Source organism: Sarcophilus harrisii, chromosome 3, assembly GCF_902635505.1.
Source record: "Sarcophilus harrisii chromosome 3, mSarHar1.11, whole genome shotgun sequence".
Lineage (NCBI taxonomy): Eukaryota > Metazoa > Chordata > Mammalia > Dasyuromorphia > Dasyuridae > Sarcophilus > Sarcophilus harrisii.
Window position 1 is genome coordinate 59,054,930 of NC_045428.1, and position 21,121 is coordinate 59,076,050.

At 36.3% G+C, this 21,121-nt stretch overlaps 1 protein-coding gene across 1 annotated transcript in view; it reads left to right on the forward strand.

The window, feature by feature from the left end:
• Window positions 1-9,120: 9,120 nt before the first annotated feature.
• FARSB (phenylalanyl-tRNA synthetase subunit beta) overlaps window positions 9,121-21,121 on the forward strand; it is a 72,935-nt gene continuing 60,934 nt past the window's right edge. The window contains exons 1-5 of the mRNA XM_031957967.1: window positions 9,121-9,500; window positions 14,142-14,197; window positions 15,881-16,035; window positions 18,587-18,659; window positions 19,245-19,360. Of these exons, the coding sequence (XP_031813827.1) occupies window positions 9,443-9,500; window positions 14,142-14,197; window positions 15,881-16,035; window positions 18,587-18,659; window positions 19,245-19,360 (458 nt within the window). The 5' untranslated portion in view covers window positions 9,121-9,442. The remainder of the gene's footprint in view (window positions 9,501-14,141; window positions 14,198-15,880; window positions 16,036-18,586; window positions 18,660-19,244; window positions 19,361-21,121) is intronic.

A 21,121-nucleotide genomic window follows, 5' to 3' on the forward strand; every position in this document is an offset into this window, starting at 1 on the left:
CTTGACTAGAGTCCTAGCTCTGCCCTGAATATGATGTAACTTTGCCCCAAGTCACTTCAACTCCACAATTCAGCTTCCTCATCTATAATATGAGATTATTATCATTTGCTCTATTTGCTGCACTGGGTTGTTGTGAGGATCAAATAAAATACTAAGAACATTATAACCTCAAGGATGGTCTTATAAATATGAGTTGTTACTAACATTTTATCTACACTACAACCACTGAACTCTTGGCTTTTATTTCAATATGATTCTTTCATGATAGCAACTGGTGATAAGTTAATAGGTTTATTCTGATTTTACTGTTGTATTGACTAATTTATCTAATGGAACAATTTGCAGAATTGAGCAGCAAGTGCATTCAGGGGAGGCACCATAATGAAATAAAGAGAATGCTGTGTGTGGTATGATTAACAGAGTCCTGGACTTGGATTCAAGAAGATCCCAGTTCAAATATTTTGCCTTTGATATTTGCTACTAGGATATTCACAGGCAGGATTCACAATCTCTCTAGACCTTTGACCACCCTCTAAGACTTATGGAGTGGTTATGGAGTGTGACCTAAATTAGTGGAGGGACTTCTCACATCTATGTGTGAGATCCATATCATCCCCATCAAAAAGAATACTTTAAAAAAATCCCCCTATCGGCTTTGCTAGTACTAGGCTCTGTAGTCAGAAAGATGAAATGCCATCCTTGTTCTTAAGTCGTGTAACTCTCCTGCAAAGGACATTTCCCGAGTTCCCTATTTGCTAGTACTTCCCCCAGTTACCTTGCAAGAAGGTTCCCCAGGGAGAGTTGTATTAATTATGTATCTATTTAAATTGATTTCCCTTTATAGGTTTCATTTCCTCCCAGCAGAACTGTAATTTCTTGAAGGTAGTTATTTCTTTTTTTGTTTTTGTATGTATAATGCCTAGAACATAATAGGCTTTTTGAATCGAATTAAAGGCTAACTTTTTTTTCACAACTTTGCCAATGATCATTCCTGCCCAGAGGCCTCAAGATGTTGGAGACCTATTTGATCCCCCATTCTCTTACAATTAAGGGTAAAGGAAAGTGATTGTTAACATTTCTTCGTGGATTACAAAAGATTGCTTTTAGGCATGAGTAATTAAAAAAATCGCTTTCTTTAATTAAGGGATCATTACTTTTCTATCAAGGAACCATAATTGTCTTCAGCAGCAAGAAAGTAGCATTGTGATTTTGCCAATAGATACTTATTGTTTTGCCACATAAAACATTAGTGGATCATCTAAGTTAGCATGTTCCTGTAAATAAATTGATTAGGAAAATGTAGGCATAATGAGATTTTTTTTTTTTAGTTCGTCTTAAAACATGTGTTGCAGAGAAAGAGAAGTATTCATTATATACTGAATTAAAACTTAAAGGGGTTAGGCTCAATGTGCATATCATTCCCCCCAAAAGTATGCAAACTCCTTAATGCCAAGCTTTATTTTAGTCTTTGTTTCTCTGGCATTAAACACAGGATCTTATACCTAATATGTGCTTTTAAAATGCCTTTTGAATTGAACTCAATTGTCTTCCCAGAAGATGCAACATACAGGAAGTAGATGCATAATATTTTCATTCAAAAGGCTAAAGTTAATGCCTTTACCTTTTTTATTGATTTTTTTAAAGTTGTCTTATATGTGATTACAAAAAGTTCTTAATTCATCATTCTTTTTGCTTACCCAGAACACATAAAAAAATTAAATATTAAATAAAGGCAAAATTTATCTTTTTATTTTGTTGGGGCAGTTAAACTTATAATAATGTCAATATTCCTTGTAAAGTCTATAACACCAACTATATAACCTTACCATAGAATAGACATAATGCAAATCCCATATCAATTCTTCAAATCACCTAGAAATCATCATTAAGCAAAAAACAGATTTTGTTATTAATATCAGTAACAGATTTCTTTCTCTAATTAAGCCATGAATGTGATCCTTTTTATTTTTTGCTACAATTAAGACTTCTTTCATAGTATATAAATCATTTCCCGACTATCTAGGTGCAAAATGCTCATACTAGAGATAAGCTATCTGCCTCAGTAGTTATTATGCACTGAAATGCAGACACACTGTTTTAAAGGCCCGTTATAAAATTTTTTGTGGGAACATTTACACTGAAAATCGGCAGTTGCTAAAATCTAGGTTTAATTATTTTGTTGATTGGATTTAAAAAAAGTATTGATTTACCAGCTCTCTCTTGTAATTGCTTTATAAACACTGCTTGAGTTCAGTAATACAGTAGAAGGCTCAATCATTCCTTATCTAGAGATCATAGGAAATAGTAATAAAATAACTGTCATTTATATAGCAAAATGCTATATGTTTTAATGTTTGCAAAGTGCTTTATATCCATTATTGTATTTGATAATATTCTTGAGCAAATTTATCAGGTTATCTGAACTACCAGATCCCCCTTATATCCAGCTAGCAAGTGGTTATGTTTTCATTCTGGATGACAAGGCAAAGTTTCACGGTGAGTGAGGCCATATACTTGATGGAATGGGGTACAACCGCATCAGGGACCCTGATGGGGAGAATAAATAGTTTCTTTCCTTCCTGATGGATCAATACATTTTGAGTGAATGGAATGAATGAATAAATGTCTTGTGCTCAGCTAAATATGTTACCTTTATAGCATTGTATGCAAACCTTAATGATAGAAATGATATTATTAAATACACATATATGTTAATGATAATAAGAGCTTGGTATTTAAAGAGCCACTACTATTCTGGCACCTACTAAACCAGAACCTTTTCCAGAGTTATTGGCCTCCATGACCTTCTGATAAAGTCCTTGGATGTGCCAAAAAATGTTTTTAAATACATAAAATAAAATCCATAGGATTAAAAGGAAATCAATTATATTGAATTATCAAAATATATCTTTTTAAAGTTCATGGAATCTTAAGAAATTCTACTCTAGAATGAAAAAAAAAAACCGATATGGAAAATGAAAAAAAAATGTGAAGGGCTTGTGATGAAAGTGGTGGAGCCTGGGACAATGGAAACAGAGGCCCAGCCCATATTAATATCTGTCTGGTGAAGTACATTGTATGACTGTCCTTGAATACCTTCCACAGGTGTGTGGCATTCTCAATTACCTATTCAATCAGGGCTATTTAGGTTGGGGTTGAGTACTGCCTCCACTACAAAAGCCTGGAACCTCCCAACAGGGAAGTTGCTATGGTTATTCTCTTCTCTTGTCTTGGTCCTAATAGTTTTCCTCGTTTCTGGCTATTTGAACTTTATCTGCTATTCTGATTACTGATTTTGGATTCTGATAAAGTCAGGCTAAAATGTTAGTCTGAATTGAATATGATAAAATTTAATAGGTATGAATGGGAAGTTACATAAGAGGATTAAAAAATTAACTTCTTTGGGATAAGATGAGTGAGCTTTGGATGGATAACAAATGTCTGAAGAGGACCATATCAGAAAAGAATCTGAGGATTTTATCATAGAATGACACTTGCCTGGTTTTATAGACAAAGCAACTGAAACTCAGAAAGTCAAAGATTCTATTGGTGGTAAATGGCAAATATAGAATTCAAATTCAGGTCTTCTGATTCCATGTCGTGTTCTTCTCATTAATTCAACTTGTCTTCCTTGTGAGGATTTTTAAAACCTTATGCATGTCAATATTATTATTGTTGTTTTCATTTTATGGCTTCTGACTATTGCTTTCCTGTGTGCCTTGATTCAAAGTTTGTGTCCAGCACTAAAACCGATAAATCTAAGATTCATCATCTTGCTTAGAGTCTTGTTTTCTGGCTGTTTTCAGTAGTCACCTACTCATTCTAGACTCTTTCCTAAGTTCCAACCTTGAATTTTGACTTGACTACTACTAGCTTCTAATTCTCTCCAAATGTGCTTCTTCCTCTGTCACTTATTCCACTTCAGTTATTTTTACAATGATGCATTTTTAAAAGTTTAGGAACAGAGTAAGAAAGCAAAGATGTCATTCTACCTAATTATATATAGTAAAGTACAAACAAAAAAGCAGCATGGAGTCCTGGATTCAGGGTGTGTTCTGTCTTGCTTCTGATAGGTACTCTTCTATTTGTATTCCAGCATTTAGCTCAGTGCTTTTCATACAGCAAGTGCTTAGTAAATGCTTTTGCATTCATTCATTCAGTATGCCTTGATTTGTCACAGTTTTTCCAGTCTTCTTTCTTTGTCCTTTCCCCCCACCTCATTCAGAGAATGATCCTTCAATGATGACAAACTGGTTTGGATTCTAATTTTTGTTGGGGTAATATACTTCATAACTTAGGACCTCGGGTAATAATACTCTAAGACTAAATATAAAGTTATAGAGGTCTTGACTTTCTATATTGGAGAAGTTTCACACTCAGAATTTTCTGTGCTAATAAAATCAGAGAGGTAGGCTTCTAGACCCAGAAAAATGAACCAAGATTTCTGCCTTACTTGGGGTCTCTAATCTGGGGGCAAACCCTTTTGAAGTTCTATTACAATATGATAAATTAATGGTCATGACTGACTGAATCACTCATTTAAATTGTAATTTTATACCCCATCTCCATATATCAGTAAGAGAGATGAGTACAAAGCAGAAGTTTAGGCAAAACATTATGAGAATTTGGGGAGGGAGAGTTTATTAGTATTCTGTAGAGAGTGGGGTGAAGGGATCAAAGAGGGTTTTAGGAAGATGGGCCTTGAATAAAATAAGTGGGAAAATCCATTCCAATCATGAAGGCCATGTCATAAAGAAAATGCGTTTGTAAACCCCTTAAATGGGAGCAATCACCATTTCTATCCTACCTTCTGTTGTCCTGCCTTTGCGCATATATTGTACTTCATTCTGGAATGGAGTTCCCTACTCGTGTCAGTCTTTGTACAAGGCCCATCTCCCATAGTTCTTCCCTTTTGCAAACTTCTTTGATCCCTCCACCCCACTCTTTAACAAAATACAAATGAGTTTTCCCTCTCCAAATTCTCATAGCATTGTCTAGATTTCTGTTTTATACTCATCTCTCATATGTGGAGATTATACACACACACACACACACACACACAGAGAGAGAGAAAGAGAGATTAAATGAGTGACACAGTCTGTCATGAGTTTTTATTATATTGAAATATAACTTCAAGAGAGTTTGACCCCAGGAATAGGGACCCTAATTAGAGCAGAAATGTTGGTACATTTTTCTGAGTCTATTAGCTGGACCTCTGATTTTTTAGTACAGAAAATTCTGAGTGTGAAACTCTGTCAAGATCTCTATAACTATATTGAGTCTTAGAATATTATTACCTGAGGCCCTAAGATATGAAGTATGTTACCCATGATCACATGGTACAGATCAAAGACAGGGCTGGCCCTGAATCCATGATTCTCCATTGTCTTTTGTACATTAGTAAAATATTTGATAACATCTTTTACAAAACATTTTCTTCACAACAGTCCTGTAAGGTAAGTAGTAAAAGCATCATTATCCCAATTTTATCTATTAGGAATCTGAGATCCAGAGAGACTTGCTCATGAATGTTATTTCTCATTCTGTATATCTATGTCTCTGGATCTCATGAGCATCCAGCACAATATTTATGCAAGTTGATTATACCAACTTCTTTTAGCTAGAGAAGCTAATGAATAGCCATGAATGTAACCCATCATTCCAAAGGAATTCTACCAATCCCATGTCTGGCCTCATCTGACCTTTTCATGACAAAGGATCAAAAATACCTGAAGTTAGTCATCTAAGAATGGTGCATTCGTAAAAGTCTTCACCTGCCTGCATCTCTATAAAAACCACACAAGCTCTAACAGCTGTGGGCTATTCAGCATTTAGTCTATTGCTTGGATGGAGCCAAATGCCTCATCTCAAATTATAGCATCATTTATCAGGAACCTAAATCTAGAATACATATCTGGAACCCATCTTCTATTCATGATTATAGCAACTAAATTGATTTATAAATTATCAGGAAACTTCATAGATAGATCAGCTGAGGAGACCTTATCTGTCTTCCTTGAAATCCTGGACCTGACTTGTACAATCGTGGTAGCTTGAAGCTGCTCTGTGGAACCTCTTAAAAGTATTCAGTTGGTTCAGGAGTTTAGTTGGTCACAGACAATTTTTGGCCAGTAGAGAGAGATTTTCTTTTCTGTTATGAGTTTCACGATGTTATAAAGTAAGATAAGAGAGGCTCCAGGATTTGGTTTCTTTTTTTCCACCAAGGAGATACTTTAAACTTGAATCAGATACAGACTAGCTTTTGATATATAGCAAATAAAAACACTGCAACCAATAAACATTGGCCTTCTGTCTTTTCTTTTCATAGAATCACTTACCTTCAAATCACTGGCAGATAAGAACTTACCATAAATAACTTCTGAATTTATATTTTCAGACTGTGAAAGGCATTGTCATTTAGAAGACAGTACAGAATTTCTCAGTTCACTATTTTAAATTCATTCTTCCTTTGATCTCAAATTAGATTGAAGCAGTGATATATTTTTAGAGTTAGTCCAAGAAGTCACATCAAAGATTATCCAGAGAATCCACTGATGATCCAGGTCATATCAAAAAGCAGACCTGACTTCAAATATCCCTCAGATTTACTAGCAAAGGGGCAACTAGGTGGTGCAGTGGTTAGACCACCAGCCCTGAAGTCAGGGGGAGTTGAGTTCAAATCTTGAGTCTCAGACAGTTAACGCGTCCTAGCTGTGTGATCCTGGGCAAGTCACTTAACTCCAATTGCCTCCTCAGCAAAAAAAAACAAAAAATAGATTTACTAGCAAAGGGAACCTGGGCAAATCACAACCTCTGTTTCAATTCTTCATTTTGAAACAGGGGATAATAATATCACCTACCTTCTAGAGTTGTGAGGATAAAATGAGCTAATATTTGTAAAGCACTTCATAGACCTTAAAGCACACATAAAACAAATTGTCTTTATTTGTTATTATTGTTGTTAGTCACTGTGCTACATACTTAGGATACAAAGAAAGGCAAAAAAAAAAAAAAAAAAAGGCAAATCAGTGCCTTATCTAAAACTGTTCATAATATAATGGGGGAAAGGAATTTAGAAATATCATTTACCTCTTTTTCAACCATCTCTGAACCCAGAAGTATTACAGGAAAATGGAAAAATCATTTAGTTAACTTATTCTTTTCATTTCAGATTTTGTCTGCCATTTACTATGTGACTTGGGCAAATAAATTCATCTTTCTGGAATTATGAAAGCGTTATGAAGAGTTTCCTCATCTCAACTATAAAGAGATGAGGTTGGATTATATTTTCTCAAAGAATCTTTTTGACCCTAATATTCTGTAATTCTACAACAACATAGTGATTTTTTGTCAAAAAAAGAGGGTAGCTACAAGCACTTGAGGAGTTCAGAGGAGAGGGAAAAAGAAGTGGTCTTGAGTAGTTGTTAAACAAATGAGAATTAAGCTTAGATTTGAAGACTGGCTTTTGGAAAAGGAAGGGAAATGCATTTCAAATTGGGGGAAATTATAGCATCAACAAAGAGGCCAGATGAATTTGAAATTGAGTGGATGCTCACTAATTGGGGAATGACTGAATAAGTTATGATAATTAATATAATGGAATATTATTGTTCTACAAGAAAGAGATGAGCAGGCTGATTTCAGGAAAGCCTAGAGAGATGCTAAAGGAAATAAACAAAACTGGGAGAACACTGTGCACAATAAAAGCAAGATTGTGATGATCAACTATGATAGGCTTAACTCTTCTCATTAATGCAGTGATCCAAGACAATTCTAATAAACTTGGAATGAAAAATACTATCTGCATCCAGAGAGAAAATTATGAAGACTGAATGCAGATGGAAACATACTATTTTCACTTTTTTTGGTTTGTTTTTTCTTTCTTATGTTTTTTTTTCTTTTTGTTCTGTTTTCTTAACTTCTTTTACAACATAACTAATATGAAATATGTTTTAAATGAATGTATATGTATAACCTATATCAGATTGCTTGCTGTCTTAGGGAGGAAGGAAGTGGGGGGAGGGATATCAAAATCTTACAAAAATGAAACTCTTTACATGTAGTTGGAAAAATAAAATAATATTGAGAAAAAACCCACCCCAGAACCCTGCAAAACCATAAAAAAAAAAAAAAGGAGTCAAACTGGGATACTCATATTGTGATTAGAAGACAGAAGATTCAGGATCTATGAAATCAACGTTTTGTGCTAAAGTGTACTGGGAAATAAAGGTGGAAAGACAGATTGGGAACAGATTGTAGTCAATGACAAAGGCACAAAAGCCAGGAAATCCAGAAACCTTATCTTAATAGATGGAAAAACTCCCAACAAAGGAGGATTGTTTGATCCAGTTTTAACAACTCATATTTCTAAGACACGTTAAAGAACATAAAGTGCTTTCTGAACAGCTCTGCAAAGGAGCTGAATTATCCTCCTATAGAATATAGAAGATTGTTTTCTTTTAATTTAATTTTTTTCTTCTTTTAATTTCCTTTTCATAGACTAGCGGAGTCAGAAAAACCTGCATTTATAAATCTTCACTACTTATCTGAAAAAGGGGAAATTATTTACCCTTTAGGCAACTTTCTAGGTTTCATACATTTAGTCCCAAATAGACTTCAATTTGTAGGGGGAGGGGGGGAGGGAAGTCATCTATGATCAAAGTCATAGTTAATTTGACAGTGTCCTTTGTTGTATGCAAGCAGGAATGGCTTCTGTCTTTGCCCCGTGTGCCCGATGCCCAGTGGGCACTCACTAAATGTTTGCTGATTGATTATTGACGAATTAAAGTTTGTTGAACTGGGGCCCTCATTTTATGGATTTGTGATGGAGCTCCAGGGTAACCATGACAACATGTCACTGACACGGGCGTCCTTCTTCCCAGCAGACGGCACGCTTTTCCTTCTCCTCGACCTGGTTCCAGTAACGTTACCCAGAACCCTTGGGTACGCTAACGCTTCCTTTTGGCCCCGCCCATCTATTTATATCCACCCATTTCTCTTCAAGGTCCCGCCCACTGTGGCCACGCCCACTATGGCCCCGCCCACAGAGCGCTTCTGCGTCCCCCTCTCTTTTTGCCCATCCCCTTGCTCCGCCTCTTCTCCTAGGCTTCGCCCTCATCCTGCTGCTGGTCCTTCCCTTCCCGGCTGATGAAATCGATTCGCAATCTGGGCTGTCCGCAATACTGCCTGTTCTGTGGTGTTTCAGCCTCTTACCTTTTTTCCCCTGTAGTCTTCTCCCCTTCAGATTCTTTGCCCCAGATATCAAGGTCTGTCGATAGCATCAGCCACCGCTCTCGGGATACTTGTAGAACCAAAAGAGAGCAGGAAGAACGAGAACGAATCAGGAGCTACTTCGGACGGCCTCATCCCAAGAGGCAGGGTCCTTGCTCTCAGGACCGCGGAACCGGGCCGAGCGCGCAGGCGCAGTGTCCCCGGAGGAGCCATGCCGACAGTCAGCGTTAACCGGGATTTGCTCTTCCGAGCCTTGGGCCGAACTTACAGTGAGTGCGGCCGTGACATGGCCACAGCTGGGGAGCCCACTCCAGGGGGGTAGTTTCTAAGCCCCCGCCCCCTCCTTGGGTTGGGGAGAGGAGTAATCCTTGACCGGACCCGGGGAGAGGGAGGGGGAGGGGGAGGGGGAGGGATTGGGAGCGGACGGGGGTCACGTGTGTAACTTATGCCCTGTAGTTTCCTAACAATTCCTGCGGAAGGTGTAACGAGTGCCCTGGAAAGATCTCTTCCTCTTGTTCTCTCTGGGGAATGGGATGACAACAAGGGACCATTTGACCTGTCCATTTCCCTCTATTCCTTCCTTCTGGGTCACTCCTGCCTCTGATAACGTGCAGTTGAACGTTACCGGAGGACCTCCCGCTGTCTGCTGTCCAGACTGCACCTCCTTCTCCTCTGATCGTGCTGGAAGATGTGTCCCCTCCCCCCCACTGCTTTCACGGTGATTTATAGAAATGAGAAATACAGTAATTGGATTAGTTGTTGCTGCTGTCTTCACAGGCATCTTTTTTTTCTTTTTCTTTTCTAAAATACCTTCTGTGATATTCTCAATTTTGGGGTTATTTTTTTGCCCCTCCTAATTCCTGTTTGTCTTCCGTGCGACTTTAATTCTATTATGATAATTCCATAATTCACAACTATATAGCACCACTAGGGCATCTTCACGGAGAGAATATTGATTATAACCTCCTTGGGAGACTATTGATATTAATGGTGGGCAATTTAGAATCCTTGAAAACCCTTACAAATATGCTCCAGTCTGAGATATTCAATTCAAGACCCAGGACGTTATCCAGCTTTCGGTCTTGATGTATCATTTTCCCGAGTGAAATTTATAGGTTTTTAAAAAATTTTTGTTTTAAAGCTTAATGCTATGAGAACGTTATCTGTAAATTGGAGTTTCACCTGGAAATCTTTTTTTTTTTTTTTTTTTTTTTTTTTTTTTTTTTTGGAGCTGATTTGCTAGACACCTTCCTTTTTTTTTTTTTTTTTAATTTTTTTTATTTAATAGCCTTTTATTTACAGGATATATGCATAGGTAACTTTACAGCATTAACAATTGCCAAACCTCTTGTTCCAATTTTTCACCTCTTACCCCCCCACCCCCTCCCCTAAATGTCAGGATGACCAGTACATGTTAAAATATATTAAAATATAACTTAGATACACAATAAGTATACATGACCAAAACATTATTTTGCTGTACAAAAAGAATCAGACTCTGAATTATTGTACAATTAGCTTGTGAAGGAAATCAAAAATGCAGGTAGACACCTTCCTTAACAAGTGATGGATATCCCACAAAAGAAAAAAAAAAAGCCATGAATGTTTTTGGTGGATATGTTTCTCCCACTTATCTGAAACATCTCCTTTGACTAAATCACTGAATGAATTGTTGAATAATAGGATTTCGATTAAGATTTTAGTAACTTGTTATAATAATAGCACTTTGATATTCTCAGAGGGCTTTGCAAACATTATCTGATTTTTATTCTCAGACGGCCCTGTGTCAGGGACAGGTGCTTGTGATTGTTCTTATTTTCCAGATGAGAAAACTGACCAATTGTACTTGCCTGAGGCCAATTTGAACTTAAGTCTTCCTGACTCCCTGACCAGTACCTTATCACTACCTGCTATTTGTGATAGGTATCTTGTCTGATTAAGCTTACATTTTTCTGTGCTGATACAAACTTTCTTGAAGTCATTGAGCACAGTTTTATTTTATATTTTATGATTTTGTCAGATGTGTTATAGATGTGATGTGCTTCCCCACCCCTCCAAAAAATATTCCTTTTTGTGCTTCATGGAGGAGGTCCTCTGATCATGCAGGAAGATGTCGTTCCCCCACTGCTTTCACGGTGATTTATAGAAATGAGAAATACAGTATTTGGATTAGTTGTTGCTGCTGTCTTCACAGGCATCTTTTTTTTCTTTTTCTTTTCTAAAATACCTTCTGTGATATTCTCAATTTTGGGGTTATTTTTTTGCCCCTCCTAATTCCTGTTTGCCTTCCGTGCGACTTTAATTCTATTATGATAATTCCATAATTCACAACTATATAGCACCACTAGGGCATCTTCACGGAGAGAATATTGATTATAACCTCCTTGGGAGACTATTGATATTAATGGTGGGCAATTTAGAATCCTTGAAAACCCTTACAAATATGCTCCAGTCTGAGATATTCAATTCAAGACCCAGGACATTATCCAGCTTTCGGTCTTGATGTATCATTTTCCCGAGTGAAATTTATAGGTTTTTTAAAAATTTTTTGTTTTAAAGCTTAATGCTATGAGAACGTTATCTGTAAATTGGAGTTTCACCTGGAAATCTTTTTTTTTTTTTTTTTTTTTTTTTTTTTTTTTTTTGGAGCTGATTTGCTAGACACCTTCCTTAAGTGATGGATATCCCACAAAAGAAAAAAAAAGCCATGAATGTTTTTGGTGGATATGTTTCTCCCACTTATCTGAAACATCTCCTTTGACTAAATCACTGAATGAATTGTTGAATAATAGGATTTCGATTAAGATTTTAGTAACTTGTTATAATAATAGCACTTTGATATTCTCAGAGGGCTTTGCAAACATTATCTGATTTTTATTCTCAGACGGCCCTGTGTCAGGGACCGGTGCTTGTGATTGTTCTTATTTTCCAGATGAGAAAACTGACCAATTGTACTTGCCTGAGGCCAATTTGAACTTAAGTCTTCCTGACTCCCTGACCAGTACCTTATCACTACCTGCTATTTGTGATAGGTATCTTGTCTGATTAAGCTTACATTTTTCTGTGCTGATACAAACTTTCTTGAAGTCATTGAGCACAGTTTTATTTTATATTTTATGATTTTGTCAGATGTGTTATAGATGTGATGTGCTCCCCCACCCCTCCAAAAAATATTCCTTTTTGTGCTTCATGGAGGAGGTCCTCTGATCATGCAGGAAGATGTGTCCCCCCCCCCCCCCCCCCACTGCTTTCATGGTGATTTATAGAAATGAGAAATACAGTATTTGGATTAGTTGTTGCTGCTGTCTTCACAGGCATCTTTTTTTTTTTTTTTTTTTCTTTTTCTTTTCTAAAATACCTTCTGTGATATTTTCAATTTTGGGGTTAATTTTTTAAGAATCAACCCTGGATACTTTCAAAATTGGAGTGCCCGAAGCACACATTTCGCCCGATCCGATCCTAACACTTTTCCTGACTTTTCATGCCTGGTTTCCTCTATACGTGTCCTTGTGATGACTTGGTCTAGCTGCTCTCAAACCATAATTTCTTCCCCAAGCTCTGTGAAGGCAGGGTGGTCTGTGGGAAAGAGCCCAGAATCCTGGTTCAAATCCTGCCTTTTAATGATTAAGACCTGTGTGACCCAGCCAAGTTATGGGGACTCTGAGCTTGTTTCCATATCTGTAATGAAATGTTTTAGATGTTTCTTCCAAGGTCCCTTCTAGTTCTAAGTCTTTGATCTCATGAGTCTTTTCTTCTGAGTTGCTTGGCAATTTCTGAGACATTTTGATTAACTATCTCAAGGACATAATAATAGTCAATGTGTTCTTTTTCTCCATTTCCCACTTTGGGAAGAATGTTTATATAGAACTGGTTGAAGCTGCTATAATCCTAAATATGAGTGCCCTCCTAGCTTTATCCTTTTGATTTGTGTTTTACCTTTTGGCTTTTGCTTTTAGCTGATGTTCTGACTACATTATAGACTGTTAGTTTGGAAGTGATTATTACATCTCTGCCTGTTAAAAATGAAGTTTGTTGTTTGCCATGATCTTTTTTGTTGAGGCAGTAAGGGTTAAGTGACTTGCCCAGAGTCACTCAACTAGTAAGTGTTATATTTCTGAGGTCACATTTGAACTCGAGTCTCCTGACTCCAAAACTGGTGCTCTGTCCACTGGGACACCTAGTTGTTTTTATTAAAATAGCATCTTAAGATGAACATTTATTTAAAATGATAAATAAAAAGTTTCATGAAAGTTTTCAATTTTTATTCAAAAAAGCATTTATCACAACCAGTATAGGCTTCTCCATATGGATTTATAAGCCTTTGGCTTTCTTCATTTATTGTCCAATATAATTTTTGCCATCCTTCCCTGAACCCACTTTCTCCCTGATGCCAATGAATATCAAAAGCATATATCAATTTAATTTGAAGGATTTTCTTACATAACTTGTATTTTTTTTTCACCCTCAAGAGATGATGTGAGTTTTCTGCTAAACTTCCTGCTTATGCACCTTGGGATGTTATGATTAGATGACCACAAATCCCATGAAATGCCTTTTGTTGATGCTGGGAACATGTGTGATACCACTCAACTCCTTTATTTTTCTGAGGAGAATCTATAAATTCTTATTTGATTTGGCTAGTAATTTCTTTACATGTTGATTTTTGAAGAGCAAATGCATTGTTAAAAATTTTTTATTTTATTTACATTACTCTCATTTCAAAAGGTGTACATACATGCATTGTGTATGTATGTGTATATGTGATATATATATGTGTGTGTATATATATATATATATACATATATATATATATATATAATGGTTTCATCAATTCAAGGCAATGAAAACATTTGTTAATATTTTAATTTGTTTTAAACTGATCAAAATTGATCAATTCTCTTTCGTTTTAGCTGACGAAGAATTTGATGAACTGTGCTTCGAATTTGGTCTGGAGCTTGATGAAATCGTATGTATTAGCAATCTTTAAAAAATCTTCTGTTTTGTGTTTTTAAAAAGACACTTATTTTGAGTGATATGTTGTACTTCCTTTTTATCACCTTAGGGTTAGATTATAGACTTACCACTTTGAACCACTCAGATGATAACATGTGTCCTCAGTAATGTTTATTGTCTCTTTACTGTCGTTAACTTGATTATTAAGTTCTAATCTGTATATGCTGTGGCCTTTTTGTAAAATGAGTAAGCTATAAGAAATTAGGTTCTTTTGCCACACATATGCCTGCAGCAGGGCATATTTGTGTAATACACTAATGTTAGGAACAATATATTACACTCGCATAAGTGACAGTGTGGAGTGATGGAGAAAGGGCTAGGTTGGGTGATACTGGCTCCCCTCCTGTTCGACATTCTCTCTGTGATCTTGGGCATTTGACCTCCACAAGTCTGGGTTGCCTCTTCCTATTACCCAGAGAAATTTTGTAACAGAATTATTAGAACCAAATGAGAAAACAGAAGAGAAATTTTCTGAAAACCTAAAGTGTTACATTATTAGAGATACATCATGATGATGGGGTGATGCTCTGTTTTCCAGAGCAGGCCTTTGTGTTCCTCTCTGGAGGATCTCAGCCCAGAATTGTTTCATGCGATTATCTCTTGATTATCTCAGGTGGACCTGAGCTGTGTCCGTGCTCTGGTCACATCATTGCTGTTAGCTCTCTTGTGAAGCCATCAGTCCAGGTCTCAAGATTTGGCCACACAAAAGTCATTTCTCTCTACCTTGAATCTGATTCCTGACTCTGGCCTGCTTGCTTAGGCTCTGGCCTAAGCCACATGTTTCCATCCAGTTGACAGATCAGGACTGGGATTACAGCAGAAGGCAAAAACACAGTTTCTTCTTCAAGGAGTTACATACATCACATAGACTACTGGGCAGATGGAAGGGAATAACCTCAGCAGCTGGGGAAGCAGTGGAGCAGTGGGCTTTGCACTCCCTCTTCAAGTCAGAAAATGCAAGAGGGAAAGGGGAAAGCCTTTGCGCTGTGGGGGACAACTTGTGCACTGGCACAGTAGGGGAGGTGCTGCACGAAGGCCAAGATTACAGGAATGTAGAGTGGTTACAGGAGGGCAAAATAAAGAAGACCAGCAAGGGGTCGGGTTTTGAAGAACTTTAAATGCTAAGCAGAAGGGTTTATATTGTCTTGAACTTTTCATTAAGCAAAATTGCTTTTTACTGTCTTTGGATACAAAGCTATGAAACTTCATCACTTTTTCAAATTTAAAAGTTCAAATACCTGTCTTTTCCAGGGTGCCTATCCAATTTCTTTACATACTATAATTGCCTTTGTAGGTATCTGGCACAGTCTACTGTACTGTAAGCTTCATGAGGCAAAGATCATTTTTTTTTTTAAAACTTTTATCTTTGTATTCACCCCCCGTACCTACCAAGATCCACGCACAACATGTTGGCTGAAGTAAATTTGTTGACCTAGATAAGGGAGTGTGTATGTGTTGATTTGGCTGGGAATAATGTTTAATATTTGAGTACTCATGAAATATTTGGTGCTGTATAGAACAGAGACTGATATAATTTCTTTTTTCTAGGAGACTTGCCATAGTGCTCTGTAAAGCATCTTAGGTATTTGTTCAGTCGCATTATAATGAATGCAATTTTTGTGTTGTGTGCTTTTAGACTTCCGAAAAGGAAATTATAAGTAAAGAACAAGGAGATGAACGAGCAGAAGGTGCCTCTGATGTCATTCTCTACAAAATTGATGTCCCTGCCAATAGATATGATCTCCTTTGCCTGGAAGGATTGGTTCGAGGGCTTCAGGTTTTTAAAGAGAGGTAAGGTAACATTTTTATCACTAAATGTTCTAAAATGTTTACCATTTTTGCTGGTGGATATGTTGCTTTGTCATTATTGGCTCTTGGATTTATGTTTTAGTAAAAATCACATAGAGATTTCAAAATCTTTATTTTTTGTATATTCAGAAGTCTTTGGTGAGTAGAATTGAGATTAATATACATATATATTTTCTCTGTTATAAAGACTTTTATAGCCTTTTGAGTATCTTTTTTTTTTTTTTTAAATATATAATAACTTTTTATTGACAGAACCCATGTCAGGGTAATTTTTTTACAACATCATCCCTTGTACTCACTTCTGTTCCGATTTTTCCCCTCTCTCCCTCCACCCCCTCCCCTAGATGGCAAACAGTCCTATATATGTTAAATATGTCACAGTATATCCTAAATACAATATATGTGTGCAGAACCAAACAGTTCTCTTGTTGCACAGGGAGAATTGGATTCAGAAGATAAAAATAACCTGGGAAGAAAAACAAAAATGCAAGCAGTTTACATTCATTTCCCAGTGTTCTTTCTTTGGGTGTAGCTGCTTCTGTCCATCATTGATCAATTGAAACTGAGTTAGGTCACTTTGTCAAAGAAATCCACTTCCATCAGAATACATCTTCATACAGTATCATTGTTGAAGTATATAATGATCTCCTGGTTCTGCTCATTTCACTTAGCATCAGTTTATGTAAGTTTGAGTATCTTTTTAAAATGATTATGCTTAATGAAAATGTAGTTTGAAAACATAATTTTTCTTTAAAAATACATGTAGTATACATTATAATCCAAATGGAATATTTCTTTTTTAAGAAAAATATTTTTAGTTTGGGGATTTTTGTGCTTAATACATGGGACAGAGCATTATTTCTTATGAAGACATATATACTCCTTGCATATTTTTTCTACTATATAAATGCATCTTTTTCATTCATTATATTCTCTCAGGGTCTGGCCTATGTCTTGATTTAATCTGATCACATATATTCAATTATCTTCATGCAAATGATGACATAGCTGTATATTCCACCCTAATCTCCTGAATTCCCATTGCCAGTTACCTGTGGATGCTCACTAAATGGTGCAGAGTTGTATTGAATTTTTGGATATCTCCATTTCAGTGTACCAACATCTGAGACTCACTTTATTAAAGTGGCTCTTGTTCCCTTCTCTCCCAAGCCTGCTCTGCCCCCAAACTGCCTCTTCTGTTGTGGGGATCACTATGCCTCTAGTCACAGCCTAGAATTATCTTTGATCCTTCTCTCCTTTCCCTCACCTGCCATAGCCAGCCATTGGCGACTCTCATCGAGATCTCTGTCTCCTGACTCTATCCCCTTCCTTCCACTCTTGGCTGTTGCATAATGGTATATTGTAGGAGCTGCCTGATTGTGGGCTCTCTCTTTCCCAACCTATTGTCCATGTATAGCCAAATTAATATTGCTAAGTCCCAGACAGAGATGACCTGGTCTGACTATTTTTTAAAAAATCAGAAAATGTCACTGGCTCCCTACTCTCTCTGGGATGAAATATGAACTCCTAGACTTATCATTCAGCCTTCCCAATCTGGTTCTCACTTACAGGATTTATTTCCTAGTACTTCCTTTTACCTACTCTACTCCAGCCAAACTGGCCTGTTCTTCCTTGGCATCAGCTTCACATTTCTTGGCCCCATGCCAAGGGGGTCTCTAGCATCTTCAGGGGGTAGTCTTTCCTTTGTCTTTAAGAAGTCTTAGTTTCCTTCAAGTCTCAGCATAGGTACTTCTTCTAATCAAAGTCTTTCCTATTCTGTCCACCTGATAGTGTTCTCTCATGTCAAATTAGCTTATATTTATGTCTATAAACAGAATCTCCAGTACGCTATGGGGTCCCAAAGGGCAAGGACATTTTTTATTGTCTTCTAGCCCTAATTATCATCACAATACTGCAGTAAGACACGCTTTTGGACAAACATTACCAGACTCAATTAATAGGAGACTTCATTTAGCACATGGAGAAAGTAAGACACAGAGATATGAAGAAGTTTGACAAAGTCAGATCCTAAGTGAGAACAAGTTCACACTGCAATCTAAAACTATTTGATATCCATTTCTTTGGTAGGGTATAGCCTTTTAAAAAATGAGATAGGTTTTATCCATAGCCTAACTTAGTAATAAGTTAGGGGGATTTTTAATAGGTTATTTAGATTATGTATACATCTATGATATAATATAATATAAACTCATTTAATAATAAAAAAAATAAAACTTGGCTCTTTTATAGGATACTTAGATTATGTATGTGGCATGCATATATGTGTGTGTGTGTGTGTATGTATAAACAATATCTAATGTAGCATATCACATAAACACACAAGTTTAAGATTAAGAGAATAAGTAAAAGTGGTAAAAATAATCAGCTAAGGAAATTTGGAAATGTTACTGAGATTCATATTCATATCTAAAGTCACTTCTAATTCTAAAGTACTTCCATATTTGGTGTAATATATTCTGGTACTGACATGTTTGGATTTATTATAAATGAGTTTGCTTCTTTTTTATTTTAGGATTAAAGCTCCAAGATACAAACGGATAAAACCTAATAATGGACAGATCCAGAGGTTGATTATCACTGAAGAGGTATCAAGGGTGGCTTCTTGTGTCTCCGAACCTCAAGTTCCTTTCTTTCCTGTTTTGTATACTAGGTGGAAAGAAGAAAGGAATAAGAACCTACTTTTCTTGCTCTATTAAATGTGGATGTTTCTAATCATTCACTATAATTGCTATGCTTAAAGTTAACACATTGCCATAACCATGAACAAAGTGTAAGTAATGAGACCTTCCTCCAAAACCGACTGTAGAAATATAGTATTTCAAAAAATAATTTGAGGTGCAGTGCCCCAGATGTGCCCCTACATTAAACTGAGAAGAACTGACACATGAGTGTTTTCTATTAACATTTGTTGTTTTTTAAAAACCAGTAACTATTGGCAAAATGCCTTTTCTTTCCAGATCTTGGGTAATAAAAACATTTGTATTTTTAATCTAGAAAAATTTATTTTGTATCATTTCATTTCAGTATCATTTAATGGACATTTTTAGTTTAGTTGCTTGATTTGACTGAAATGTGAATTTTTAAGGCTTAAGAATACAAAGAGAAATCTAATAAGAATTTTGACCACAAAACATTCTGTATTATTCTCTTCTAAATTTCATAAATTTCAGACTGCCCAAGTCCGTCCTTATGCTGTAGCAGCAGTTCTTCGAAACATAAAATTTTCCAAAGCTCGCTATGACAGCTTCATTGAACTTCAGGAGAAATTGCATCAGAACATCTGCAGGTTTGTTTTCAAAAGCAAACTTTAGAATAGCTGGTAATGATAATACTTGAGTGCTCTAAGGATTTGTGATTTTTTTCTGTCTTAGTTCTTGCTCTACAGATACAAATTTCAATCCCTCTTTCTTTGTTGCTGTCCTATTGAGTTATTGAAGCTGAAAGAAACCCCCTATTTAGTGGTCAGCCTTCTGCTAATGAACCTTTCCAATTTAGATGGGACAGTCATTGGATTACATAAACACAGGTGATTGCCAGGCTTGCCTACAATGTCTTTCCAGCTTTGTCAGATCTTCTCGAGCTCATTTGTGCTTTGCTGGCAGGATCTTTTAGAAGCAGCCGTAACTACACACTGAGCAGGAGGATGTGGCAATAACCAGGCTTTAACTTGTGTTGTGTCCACTGGGTACAAATACTGTTATGTATGGCACAGGCATGAAGAAATTAATAAGCAAAGTGTCTTTGCACATTAGAGATTACTATTTTTAAAATTTTATTACTAACATTACTAACATCTGATACTTAGAATTTGTATATGAACCAATTTAGGATTGAGTTGTACATAGCAAAAGAAATTGAAGTTAGTCTATCTTTTTATTTTATAAAAAGTCACAGATTCCTTTAAATCCAGTATCTGTAATATATTAAATATTGTGCTCCATGAGTCAAGTTTACTCCCCTGCCTACACTGTAGCCACATTGGTCTTCTGTTCTTCCTCACACGTGGCTCGTGAAACTTTAATGATTTCACTTGGATAATTTTAATTATTTGGGGGATCTACTCTCAACAGTACCCCAGTGCCCCTAGGGTTACTTTCACTGTCATTCTCCCTAATAATTTTGTCTTCAGCAATATATTTTTTACCCCACCAAAGAATAATAGAATTTTATCTTTTGTGTGATAAACACTTTTTGAGATTCCAGATAATAACTTTACACGAAAATAGAAGCTTTTAATTAATTTTCCAGAATGCATGTTAGGCAAGACAATGAGAACTTAAAGTCAATTTTAAAGCATAAAAAGGAATGTAATCTCTTACCTATATACGTAATACACTACTTTGTACAGGTTAATCTCTGGCACAGTTTTAGTTTCTGATCATTTAATAGTAGTAATAGCTAGCATTTATACCGTACTTTTAGATTTTTCATAATGCATTACAAATTTTATCCTCCAAAAGCCTGAGAGATACTGTTAAAATTCCTGTTTTACAGTTGAACAAATAGAGGCAGTGAAGTATTTACTCCAGGTCACATGTCTGGTAAACATCTGAGGCTGGATTTGGATTTGGATCTTTCTTTTGCCAGGCCAGTGTACTGACCATTATGCCACCTTGCCATCCTCATTTATTAGGCATTCTTTGTGTCAATCAAAAAGCAATTATTAAGTGCATATTTATGTTCAAGGTATTTGTATAAAAATGAAACTGTCTGCACTCTTAGGGAGCTTAATATTTGCATACATACATGTTCATTTAAATATTTATGTTTGCATATACTGATATTTACAGATACATACACCACATTTTCATATGTACATTTAATATATACACACATTTAAATAAGTGTAAGGTGATTAGGAAGGAAGGGTGCTAGAGATTCTCTGGGGGCAGAGGCTAGGAGGAAGTGCATTCCATGTTTGGGGGATGAGCAGTTTGGCAGCTGAGAAAAGAAGCTGAAGAGAGGAATGGGAAGAAAGCCTCGAGAAGAGACAGTATTGCCAACCTCCTCTCTTCCAGACTTGTTACTGTGGAGGTGCCGTCATCTT